General features: G+C 40.3%; 1 protein-coding gene across 5 annotated transcripts in view; it reads left to right on the top strand.

Annotated features, from left to right (window-relative positions):
- Nucleotides 1-13,360, top strand: part of LOC106981763 (organic anion transporter 7-like) — a 36,837-nt gene that overhangs the window by 5,724 nt on the left and 17,753 nt on the right. For 4 of the 5 annotated variants that reach the window (XM_053203024.1, XM_015079920.3, XM_015079919.3 and 1 more), the window contains exons 3-5: nt 8,800-8,954; nt 9,065-9,233; nt 9,990-10,113. In XM_053203024.1, coding sequence (XP_053058999.1) covers nt 8,800-8,954; nt 9,065-9,233; nt 9,990-10,113 — 448 coding nt within the window. The remainder of the gene's footprint in view (nt 1-8,799; nt 8,955-9,064; nt 9,234-9,989; nt 10,114-13,360) is intronic. The other variant, XM_053203023.1, reaches the window with a different exon arrangement.

Genomic DNA, 13,360 nt, shown 5'->3' with positions numbered 1-13,360 from the left:
CATGGAAATAGGACCCTCCCTGTATCGTTCTCCATCTGCCCTCCTTGGAGGGAGCAAACACTCCTCCCCACAGTCCACCTGCTTCTGTTCACTCTCTAGTAAGCTCAGGTAGTTCCTTTTTGTGTTCTGTTCATGTGTCTTTTCTGGCAGAGTGGAAGGCAAGCAGTAGCATTTAAGGCTTTTATTCCTGGAACCTGAAATGTATCCATCAGAGGCTTTTAAGAGGATTATTATGACAGGATCTTTTAAATCTTATTCTTTTTTTTTTTTTTTTTTTTTTGACGCTTATTTATTATTGAAAGACAGAGAGGGACTGAGCGTGAGCAGGGGAGGGGCAGAGAGAGAGGGAGACACAGGATCTGAAGCAGGCTCCAGGCTCCAAGCTGTCAGCACAGAGCCCGATGCAGGGCTCGAAACCACAAACCGTGAGATCATGACCTGAGCCGAAGCTGGACACTTAACCGACTGAGCCACCCAGGTGCCCCTTTTAAATCTTATTCTTGATGCTTGATGCTCCTTTGATAATTCACTGGGAGAGCCAGTGAATTATGGTGGTGGTAGGGAAACGGTTTAAGAGGCTCTCAAAATAATCCTTAGGAAAGATGGTGGGCATTTAAATTAGGAAGGTGTAGGGGCGCCTGGCTGCATTGGTGGGTTAAGTGTCCAACTTCGGCTCAGGTCATGATCTCGCAGTTCGTGAGTTCGAGCCCCCTGGCGGGATCTGTGCTGACAGCTCAGGGCCTGGAGCCTGCTTTGGATTTTGTGACTCTCTCTATGTCCCTCCCTGGCTTCCTCTGTCTCAAAAAATAAATACATGTTTACAAAAGAAGAAGAAGAAGAAAGGCCTTCTTTGGTAGCAATAATTTAAAAAATTAATTAATTGATTAAGAAGGTGTCTTGGAAATGGTAACAAGTAGCTGTATTTGGAACGTATTTTGTAGGTAAAGGCAACAGAGTTTCCTGATGGTTTTGGATTCTTAAGGAGGAGGCTTTGGTGTGGCAAATAGAAGGTCAAAAAATGGTATCTATAACTTCAGCCTGAGAAAATGGATAAATGCTGACACTGTTTAGTGATATGAGGAAAACAGAGAAAGCAGCCCATGGGGAGGAGAAAGTCAAGATTTCTGTTTTGGGCATAATGTATTGGCAGTGCCTATTAGTCACTCAGCAGGAGATACCAGGTAGAGCAAAACGATACTAAGAATATGGTCCTGCTTGAAAGCAATCTGTCCCAAATATAACCCTTAGCCAAGGCTGTACTCAATAAATACCCAAGTAGCCATCTTTCCATGACCTTCCCATTAAAGGGGGACAGGGGGAACAATATACGGCCAAGCAAGGAGATTCTAAATGGCTGCTTCAATGTCAAGGCCAGCATCCATTATGATGTGAATATCCCTCCTACCCATTCGAATACTACTTTCATCTACAACTTAAAATGATCAGTTTCATATTTTTGTCTGGGGATCTTCCTCCTTTCCTGTGTTGAATAGATATTTTACATGTTCAGATGGAAAGCAAGTGAAAACTTACTGGTTTGAACTTCTCACACAACTTGAACTTCTCTCCTTAGTTCCAATTCAGAAGTACATTGTTGGTGTACCCCAGGAGAAGCCAACGGTCTAAACCCCTGGTGAGGGTAGCCAAGGCTATAGACATGGGCTATTGAAATCCAGATAACTACCTTAGCAACGTGATCATAGCCTCCTTGTGCTCAAGGAACACTTGTCTGAGCTTAGATAGATTTACTCAGCATTGGTTCCTAGAACCCCTTCCCTTGAAATATCCAATGTCATCGCCCATTTTCTATTATTTATTTATTTTTTAGAGACCCATCATCCCATTTGCTGGTACATTCTCAGCTTAATGAGTAATAACACTCCTTCTTGGTTTCAAAAGTACCCCCACTGAAGCTGAACATTTTATGTTCACCCTACTTACTTATTCCAGACTGCAAGAGATGGGAGCGGGACCCCTGCCTCTCAGGGTTTGGAGAAAAGTGATCATTGCTGGCACATTCAAGCACTTTGATGGTGAAGAAAGACTTTATTGTAACCCCTTGATCCATCATACCGACTTTGAGAATATACAGAATGTCATGAGGTTATTTTCTGCCTACCTTCTTTCTGGGTCACAGGAACATTAAGAAGTTGGGCTGAAGAGGAGAAATTGATAGAGTTGAAACTGTCTACTTGTTCTTTACTGACCATCAGCAACAATATTCCTTCCCTATTCTCACCTCACATTGAAAGGACTCTCCGAGCCGCCAGCAAATAAGATGCAAACACGTACTTTACTTTTTTTTAACCTTTTGTTATTTTCAGACCAAAAAACACGTGCTCATGGTAAAAAATTAGAACGTAGATAAAACATATACATATATATGTGTGTGTGTGTGTGTGTGTGTGTGTATATATATATACATACATATATATATATATATATATATATATATATGTATATATTTTAGGGGCACCTGAATGGCTCAGTTGGTTAGATGTCTGACTTTGGCTCCGATTATGATCTCACGGTTCGTGGGTTTGAGCCCTGAGTCTGGCGCTGTGCTGACAGCTCAGAGCCTGGAGCCTGGAGCCTGCTTCAAGTTCTGTGTCTCCCTCTCTCTCTGCCCCTTCTCCCCTCATGCTCTCTCTCTGTCTCTCAAAAATGAATAAACATTAAAACAACTTAGAAAAAGGGGCACCTGGGTGGCTCAATCAGTTAAGCATCTGACTTCCGCTCAGGTCATGGTCTTACAGTTGGAGACTTCGAGAGTTCGAGCCCTGCCTAGGGTTCTGTGCTGAAGCTCAGAGCCTGGAGCCTGCTTCAGATTCTGTGTCTCCCTGTCTCTGACCACCCCTGCTTGTGCTCTGTCTCCCTCTTTCTCAAGAATAGACATTTAAAAATTTTTTTAATTAAAAAACCTTAAATCGTTCATAATTCCCATTCTACAAGACAACCGACCTAAACTCTTCAAAAAGGTAATGTCCCGAGAAAAGTGAGTGGAGTGATCATTCTAGATTTTAAAAGATTCACAAAAACATAACAATCATATACAATGTGTAAATACTGGAGCATAGACGGAAAAAAAGAAAAATAACAACGAAAAAATCATTTGGAGGAGCTTTTGGGCAACTTGAATATTGTCTGATAGCTGGCGGTGGAATTATTGTTAGTTTTCTTTAGGTGTGATGTCAGAGTTGTAATGATATAAGAAACTGCTTGTATTCTTTTTTTTTTATTGTTTATTTATTTTTGAGAGAGAGAGAGAGAGACAGAGTGCGAGCAGGGGAGGGGCAGAGAGCAAGGGAGATACAGAATCTGTAGCAGGCTCCAGGCTCTGAGCTGTCAACACAGAGCCCAACGCAGGGCTTGAACTCACGAACCATGAGATCATGACCTAAGCTGAAGTCGGATGCTTAACTGACTGAGCCACCCAGGCGCCTCTCGAAACCGCTTGTATTCTTAATACACGCATGCTAAAAAAAATTAGGAGTCTGTAACTGCCATTGAAATGGTTCAACAAAAAGAGTCTGTGAGTGGGGTGTGTGTGTGTGTTCACACATGCAAAGAAATAAAGCAAATATAGCAAAATGCTATCTAGTGGTGAATCTGTTTGGGAATTATACCAGTGTTAATTATAGTATTCATTTAAACTTCCATATTTAAAAATTTTCGAAATAAGAAGCTAAGAACAAATCCGCTCAAGTGGGAGCCAACATTCAATTTATCATATTTACAGACATCACAAATATATGTTTTAAGTAAATTTGGTAAAAATGAGTATGTAATTATGTAACCTCTTTTTAATTTTTAAAAATATTTTTATTTATTTTTGAGAGGGGGAGAGAGAGAGAGACAGAGCACGAGCAGGAGAGAGGCAGAGAGAGAGTGAGACACAGAATCTGAAGCAGGCTTCTGGCTCTGAGCTGTCAGCACTGAATCCAACGCAGGGTTTGAACTTGTGAACTGCGAGATTGTGACCTGAGCCGAAAGTTGGATGCTTAACTGACTGAGCCACCCAGGCACCCCTGTAACTTCTTTTTACACTTACGTTTACAGATCTACATCACATTTTCTTTTCAAATAAAATATTTTTTCAAATAATTAGGGAATGAACATATAGCCAAAAAAAGAAACACACACAAAGCTTCTCTAATTACCTGCATCAAACACAATTATTATTTAAAAAAAATTTTTTTTTAAGTTTATTTATTTTTGACAGAGACAGAGTGCAAGCATGAGCTGGGGAAGAGCAGAGAGAGAGGGAGACACAGAATACGAAGCAGGCTCCGGGCTCTAAGCTGTCAGCACAGAGACCAACGTGGGGCTCGAACCTGCGAACTGTGAGATCATAACCTGGGCCGAAGTCGGACGCTCAACCGACTGAGCCACCCAGGTGCCCCTCGTCAAACACAATTATTAAAACATTACTGTGTTAGCCAAGATAGCTAGTTACAGTAAGAACCCAAGAATTATAATTGGTTATTTTAATAAAATCGTGATTCTCGCTGTTATCATAGTTTGGTGTGAGTCATGTGGCCCCCATCTTCTAGGCAGTGGCTCAAGGAACCAGCACCTTCCATTGTGTGACTTTTTCATCAGCACATTTTTTGTTTCCAGCCATGTTGTCAGAAGGAATGAGCAGGACCCGAGCAGACGTTATATGGACAGGCCTGGGAATGGCTTAGGTCCCTTTTGTCCACAGTCCTTGGCCAGCATGCAGATGTAAGACTGTAACAAATATAAGACTAGGGGGGGTGGCACCTGGGTGTCTCAGTTGGTTGAGCTTCTGACTTGATGTTGGCTCAGGTTGTGATCCCAGGGGATAGAGCCCCACACGAGGCTCTGTGCTGAGTGTTGAGCCTGCATCAGATTCTCTCTCTCTCTCTCTCTCTCTCTCTCTCTCTCTCCTACTGCTGCCCCTCTCCCCTGCTTGCACTCTATCTCTCCCTCTAAAAAAAATTAATAACAATTTAAAATAAAAAAACATAAGACTGGGAAGAGTAATCTTCCTCTGCATGCTGGTGGGCGGAGTCATGGTGAACATATAGCCAAATTACACAATTAAACACAAAATTAAACACAAATTACACAATTAAACACAAAACTAAAAGGCAACCGATGGAATGGGAAAAGATATTTGCAAATGACGTATCAGACAAAGAGCTAGTATCCAAAATCTATAAAGAACTCACCAAACTCCTCACCTGAAAAACAAATAATCCAGTGAAGAAATGGGCAGAAAACATGAATAGACACCTCTCTAAAGAAGACATCCAGATGGCCAACAGGCACGTGAAAAGATGCTCAACATCACTCCTCATCAGGGAAATATAAATCAAAACCACACTGAGATATCACCTCACACCGGTCAGAGTGGCTAAAATGAACAAATCAGGAGACCAAAGATGCTGGAGAGGTTGTGGAGAAACGGGAACCCTCTTGCCCTGTTGGTGGGAATGCAAACTGGTGCAGCCGCTCTGGAAAACAGTGTGGAGGTTCCTCAAAAAATTAAAAATAGAACTACCCTATGACCCAGCAATAGCACTGCTAGGAATTGACCCAAGGGATACAGGAGTGCTGATGCATAGGGGCACTTGTACCCCGATGTTTATAGCAGCACGCTCAACAATAGCCAAATTATGGAAAGAGCCTAAATGTCCATCAACTGGTGAATGGACAAAGAAGTTGTGGTTTATATACACAATGGAATACTACTTGGCAATGAGAAAGAATGAAATATGGCCTTTTGTAGCAACATGGATGGAACTGGAGAAAGTTATGCTAAGTGAAATAAGTCAGGCAGAGAAAAACAGATACCATATGTTCTCACTCATATGTGGATCCTGAGAAACTTAACAGAAGACCAGGGGGAAGAGGTAGGGGGAAAAAAAGTTACAGAGAGTGAGGGAGGCAAACCATAAGAGGCTCTTAAAAACTGAGAATAGACTGAGGGTTGATGGGGGGTGGGAGGGAGGGGAAAGTGGGTGATGGGCGCTGAGGAGGGCACCTGTTGGGATGAGCACTAGGTGTTGTATGGAAACCAATTTGACAATAAATTTCATTCAAAAAAAATAAGCAAAAAAATAATTAATGAGACAATAGCTTTATATTTTACACAGCACAAATTTCTCTTCTTTTGAATATCAACCATCGATGGCTGAATGATCGTACTGCTCATTTCGTGAGACAGTGTCTTCATTAGTCTAGCCATGAATTCCTTTCATTGGTGTATGTATCTGTTTCATTTTTTCCTTATGCCCCAGTCCCGTTTCCTTCTTCCCAATATAGGGTTCATGATAATGCATTAACTCTATGTCTTTACATTCATATGGGTTTTTACAAAATACATGACATTGTTTGGTTTACATATATTTTAATTCACATATTTATGTAAACGTGTGATTATCTCTTTCTTTTTCTTTTGTGCAAACACCGCTATGGTTTTGAGGGACATGCACATTTCTACAGATACTTCTAGTTCATTCTTCTGGTTGCTGCATGATGCTCCACAGTGGAGATCCATTATGATGCTCTAATCCATTTTTTGGTGATGGACAACCAGATTATTGCCAAATGCCTGCCACTTTAAATGCGCTACATTTAATAAGTTTTATATGTGATTTTTCCCTGTGAGAATGCACATGATCTATCTTTTAAAAAAAATTTTTTTAATTATTTTTTTATTTTAAAGAGACAGAGAAAGCCCAAGCAGGGGAGAGGGGCAGAAGAAGAGAGAGAATCTTAAGCAGGCTGCATGCTCAGTGAGGAACCCATCATGGGGCTCGATCCCACGATCCTGGGATCATGACAGGAGCCAAAATCAACAGTTGGACGCCCAACTGACTGAGCCATTCAGGTGCTCCTACATGATATAATCTTTATTTTATTTTACTATTTTTAATTAATTTATTTAAATTCAAGTTCGTTAAAATACGGTGTCATATTGGTTTCAGTAGAACCCAGTGATTCATCGCTTACATATAACACCCAGTGCGCATCCCAACAAGCCCTCTTTAATGCCCATCACCCATTTAGCCCATCCCCCCACCGTCCTCCCCTCCAGCAACCCCCAATTTGTTCTCTGTATTTAAGAGTCTCTTATGGTTTGTCTCCATCTCTGTTTTTATCTCATTTTTCCTTCCCTTCTCCTATGTTCGTTCATCTGTTGTGTTTCTTAAATTCCACGTATGAGTGAAATCATGTATTTGTCATTCTCTTTAATACGGCTGCTTTTTGTTTTGATGGACCAGACTTTCCAATGATTGTCATGACATCATTTCATTAATTATAGCATTTATTTACATAGATTTTATTCCATTTTAAATGGAGAGACAAATGCATGTGATATAAGTACTCAGAATATAAAAGATTTAACAATGCATCATAATTTAAATATTCTGCAAGGGTAGAAGGATTTCAGAGCCCTTGTCCGATCCCCTTGTTTGTCTGTTTATAAGTATTACTGGTCATACAGAACCAGCACAGGCATCTTATCCAAGTTGTCTAGAAAAAGGCCCTTTCTCCCAGAAAACTGTGAAGCACAGAATTCTCCTTCCTTTTTAAAAATACCTTCTCCTTCTCTGTTTCTTGATGTTCATCTTACCCAATCCTTTCCTTCGAGAACTTGCTCTAAGTTCTGTGTCTGGGTTGTGGCTCCCATCCATCTTATTTTAGGGAAAAAATGTTCAAGACCCAGACTTGGCAGAGAGAGGCTCTTAGGCAACCCATCAGCAATTTTGATGTATTGTTCCATGGATGTTCCTTTTACATAATTTAGCCATGACCTGCATGGTCCCGGAGTCCCAAGTACAGATTTAGATCCTGTCTTAGTCACCTTAGGCTACCACAAAAAAATACCGTAGACTAGGAGGCATAAACATCAGAAATTTATTTTCTCAAGTTTCCGAGACTGAGAACCCAAGATTTAGGTGCAGAGAGATTTGGTTCCTGGTGAGAGCTCCCTTCCTGGCTTAAAGACAGCTGTCTTCTTGCCACAGCCTCAAATGGCAGAAAGAGAAGGAGAGCAATCTTTCTGATACCTCTTCTTATAAGGGCACTAATCCCATCCTAAGGACCCCAATCTCATGATCTCATCTAAACCTGATTACCTCCCCCAAAGCCCATCTCCAAATACCATTTCACTGGGGATTAGAGCTTCAATATATGATTTTGGAGAGGGGGACACAACTCGGTCCATTTTTTTAAATTTATTTATTTTGAGAGAGAGGGAAAGAGCGCATGAACAGGGGAGGGGCAGAGAGAGAGAGAAAGAGAGAGAGAGAGAATCCCAGGCAGGCCCCCTGCTGTCAGCACAGAGCCCGATGCGGGGCTCGGTCTCACAAACCACGTGATCGTGACCCCAGCCAAAACCAAGAGTTGGACGCTTAACTGACTGAGCCACCCAGGCACCCCAGATCCCTTCCTTGTGTTGTAGACACTGCACTGACTCTCTATTATGTTAACTGCATGTGATAGTACAAGGGACATTTGTGATGTGTTAAAATCTCCAGCATTGCAACCTGTCTTATACGGCTTCAATTGGCCTCAAAGATCTGGTAGAAGACTGGGGAAGAAGCTTGGTTATACTCAGGGTCTATTTACAAACAGGAAGGTTGCTTCCGGGAAGAAGGATCTATTTACAAACAGGAAGGCTGATTATCTGTTGATTCTTTCAAGTCTCAAGGACAAAGTTTCACTTATTAAAACACCCCCTAAACTTCAAAGCGTGCCTTCTTTTTGTTAATTTTTCCATCAGGTTGTTATACTTCCTGTAGCTAACCTGTTCCCACTCCTCAGGTTTGGGAGGAAGTTAATTCTCAGGTGGTGTTTCCTCCAGCTCGCCATTACTGACACCTGTGCAGCCTTCGCACCCACCTTCTTCATTTATTGCACCCTACGCTTCTTGGCTGGCTTTTCTACCATGACCATCCTGACAAACTCTGTGATGCTCAGTAAGTAAAAACTTCGGATATTGACATTCTCCAAGACTTAACTTTGACTTTGAAATCCCAACTTTGAAGTCAAAATCCTGCTTGTTTGTTTTTTTGTTGTCGTTGTTCAGTTGTAGAATGGACAGTGCCCCAATTCCAAGCCACGGGAATAGCAATGATCACCTGTGGTGCTTGCGTAGGACAGATGATCCTGGGAGGACTGGCTTTTGCCATTCGAGACTGGCATACCCTTCAGCTGGTGACTTCTGTACCATTATTTGTCCTTTTTCTTTCCTCAAGGTATAAGCTTTCTTTCTCCCTTTGTCTTAGAGGATACTGGATGCAAGATACATGGAATGAGGACATAAGAATTCTGTTTGATCCTTAGTTAACACTTGAGCACATGCTCTCCTGATAAGTCTCCAGTGTACAGGTCAAGAAGCTGAACACGTAGGGTTGTCAGATAATATCAAGGACACTCCGTTAAATTTGAAATTCAGATAGATAATACATTTGTGTGCATGTGTAACATTCCAAATACTACAGGAAGCATAGCTACACTAAAAATTATCCATTGTTTATATGAAATTCCTGTTTATTTGAGATTTCTGTGCTTTTATTTACTAACCTGATAAAATACAGGGCATCTCGTTAAAGTAAAATTTCAAGTCAACAAATACTTTTCAGTGTAAGTGTGTCCAAAATATTGCATGGGACATAGTGATACTCAAGAGTTACTCATATTCACTGTTTATCTAAATTCGGATTTAACAAGGCACATTATTTTGATTTGCCAAACCTGGTAACATCCCCCTGAATAAGATGGGGCGGGGGGGCAATATGACTCCTACTCAATGTTGCCATTAGTGAAAGTGTACTGCTTGGAGAGGTTATCCTTACAGTTTCCTAGTTACAGAATCAGCTGCTTTTCTATTGGCTGGCACAACAAAACAAGAGGTAGGTATCAGATGGGAGGGTAGAGGCGTTTCAGGCCAAAGAATGTGTGAAAAATGGGCACATGAGAATTGGCTGCACCTGTCTGTCTTCTTTGATCAGGTGGCTGATGGAGTCTGCTCGGTGGCTGATTATGACCAACAAACCCGAGGAGGCCTTAAAGGCACTTAGAAAAGCTGCACTCTGGAACGGAAGGAAGAATGCTGGAGACACCCTAACCATGGAGGTGAATAGGAAAGAGAGTTGGTTATGGGGTGTAGGGGAGACACAACCTGACATATGCACTAGGTGGTGTCCGTGAGGTGAAAAAAGGGCGGGAACACAAGTCCGGCTTGGGATCTTCTCTCCTCATTGTCCTGGTTCTCAATGGCTGTCAACATTGTTTGAGTTAATATAAAGAGAGAGTATCCTGTTGCTGAGAACGAGACATGTATGTTTTACTCAACAGGACCAGATAGCTCTTAGTGTTTATGGCTGTAAAGATTGTGTATTTGTCTCTATGTTAGAGAAAAAGTAACAAAGACTAATCCATTTCTTTCCACTAATATTCTGACGGCCTTTGTTCAAGATAGTTAAGATCAGTAGAAGGGAGGCTTAGGGACCATGCAGAATAGAGCATAAGGAGGATCACTTATTTGTTAATTAGGTCATACACTCTTTCATTAATGGTGTATTACTGAGTGCCTCCCTGGGCCACTTCTGTTCTCTCCAGGAAATATGGCATTGGCCACAACAATCCAAATCTGCTTTTTGGAGTTTACATTCTACTTATCACAAGTTCCAAGAGCATGACTCAGTGGAAATGCCTCAGAGAAGACTTTTTTTTTTTTTTTTCCACCCTGGGCTTGAAAGGCAGATATTGATGTGGGTCATAAAGTAAACCATTCATCATGTCACGAACGTATAACTTATTTATCAAAAAATCATAATGTGCTAGGCGCGGTGCTGGATCTTGACCAGCAGTGTGGTTCAGAATTCCATGTTTTAAGGAACTTTAGTATTAATAAGAGAAAAATTCATATTCATTTTTAAAGTAACATGGATTATCTCTTCTTAAATTTTTAACTGTACAATACAGTATTGTTAACTCTAAGTACAATGATCTCTAAGACTTTTTCATCTTGCGTGACTGAAACTCTCTACCCATTGAAATGCGATTTCCCATATCCTTTGTCCCTAGTCCCTGGTCAACCATTCCATTTATTGTCTTATTATTTTAGTATTTTATATACTTCATATAGGTGGAATCATGCAGTGTTTGTCCTTCTGTGACTGCCTTATTTAACAAAAAGTCCTCAAGACTCATCTATGGTAGTAGCGTATAGCAGGATTTCCTTTTTTTATGGATGAATAATATTCTGTTGTACGTATACACCACATTTTCTTTGTCCATTCATCCACTGATGGTCATTTAGCTTGCTTCCATGGTTTGGCTGCTGTTGCAATGAACATGTGGATGCAAATATCTCTTCTCTGTTTATAATTCTTTGGGATACATAACCGGAAGTGGTGTTGCCAGATCATATGGTATTTATATTGTTAAATTTCCTGTTGGCAATGATAAGAGAATGGAGAGAAAGCTAATAGAGACAAGGAAAAAATCATCTACCCTTGTTTAATTGAAAAAGGGAAGGCTTAGGGTTTAGACAGTCAAAGAGGAGCAATAAAACATTGCTGGAAACATGTTCAATGCACATCTGAAAGATTTTTCTTTTTCTTTTTCTTTTTTTAATGTTTATTTATTTATTTTGAGAGGGGGAGGAGAGGCAGACAGAGGAGAGAAAGAATCCCAAGCAGGCTTATATGCTTAGTGCGGGGCCCAACATGGGGCTTGATCTCATGGCTGTGAGATCATGACTGGAGCTGAAATCGAGAGTCAGACACTTAATCGACTGAGCCACCTAGGTGCCCCGAAGGATTTTGCTTAAAACAACTTTATCGAGGTATGATTAACATACAAAAAGCTGTACATATTTAATTTATACAACTTGGTGAATCTGATAAGCACACATCCAAACATCATTACCACCACCTATGCAATCAACATATCCATCACCTCCTAAAACTTTCTCCTGCCCTTTTTATTCATTACTTTTTGTGATAACACTCAATAATACACCTACTAATAGCAAATTTTCAATATGTAGTATAGTATTATAACTATAGACAACTGTACATAGACAACTATAGACAACTATAGTTGTATTATAACTATAGACAACTGTGAATCGTTAGGACTGATTCACCTTGCGTAACTGGAACTTTGTACTCTTTGACAAATATGTCCCCATTTCCCAAATCCCCCAGCAGCTGGCACACACCATTCTGTTCTCTGCTTCTTTATTTCCAGTCTTACATCTTAGTCTCTAACCTTTTGTGAATTGATTTTTGTGTACAGTGTAAGATAAGTTTCCAGTTTCATCCTTTTATATGTGAACATCCAGTTTTCCACAACACCATTTATTGATGACACTATCCTGTCCCCACTGTGAATTCTGACACCACTGTCCAAGATCACGTGACCGCATATGCTGAGTTTATTGCTATTCCGCTCCATTGGGCTGTAGGTCTGTTTTTATACCAGTACCGTAGTCTTGGATACGGTGGTTTTGTAATATATTTTGAAATCGGAACATGTGACACCTCCAGCTTTGTTTTCCGTTTAAAACTTCTTTTGATTATTAAGGGCCTTCTGTATGAATTTCTGGATTTTTTTCTTTCTTTATTGAAGAACAGTTGACACACAATGTTACGTTAGTTTCAGGGGTACAACACAGTGAATCAACAACCTTATATATTATGCTGTGCTCAACACAAATGTAGCTACTATCTGTCACCATACAACACTATTACACCATTAACTATACTCCCCATGCTGTACTTTTCTACCACATGACTTATTCATTCCACAACTGGAAACCTATACCTCCCATTCCTCGTCATCCAATTTGCTCACCTCCCACCCCTCTGGCAGCCATCAGTCTGTTCTCTATATTTACTAATCTGTTTCTGTTTTTTTTTTTTTAGTTTGTTTTGTTTTGTTGATCCCACAGATAAGTGAAAACTTGTGGTATTTGTCTTTGTCTGATTTATTTCACTTAGCATAATATCCTCTAGGTCCATTGATGTTGCCACAAATGGTAAGATCTCATTCTTTTTTATGGCTGTATGTGCATATATGTGTATGTATACATATTTATGTATATGTATCTATATACATATACATACATTATATACATACATATATATTATACACATACCACATCTTCTTTACCCATTCATCTACCAATGGGCATTTGTGTTGTTTCCATATCTTGGCTATCGTAAATAATGTTGTAAGAAATATAGGGGTGCATACGCCATTTTGAATTAGTGTTTTTGTTTTCTTTGAGTAAATACCCAGTAGTAGAATTACTGGATCATATGACATTTCTATTTTTAATTTTTGAGGAACCTCCATGCTGATTTTGGCA

The sequence above is a fragment of the Acinonyx jubatus genome, chromosome D1, assembly GCF_027475565.1.
Source record: "Acinonyx jubatus isolate Ajub_Pintada_27869175 chromosome D1, VMU_Ajub_asm_v1.0, whole genome shotgun sequence".
NCBI lineage: Eukaryota > Metazoa > Chordata > Mammalia > Carnivora > Felidae > Acinonyx > Acinonyx jubatus.
Note: the sequence above shows the minus strand (reverse complement) of the source record. Positions and strands in the feature narration are given on the sequence as shown.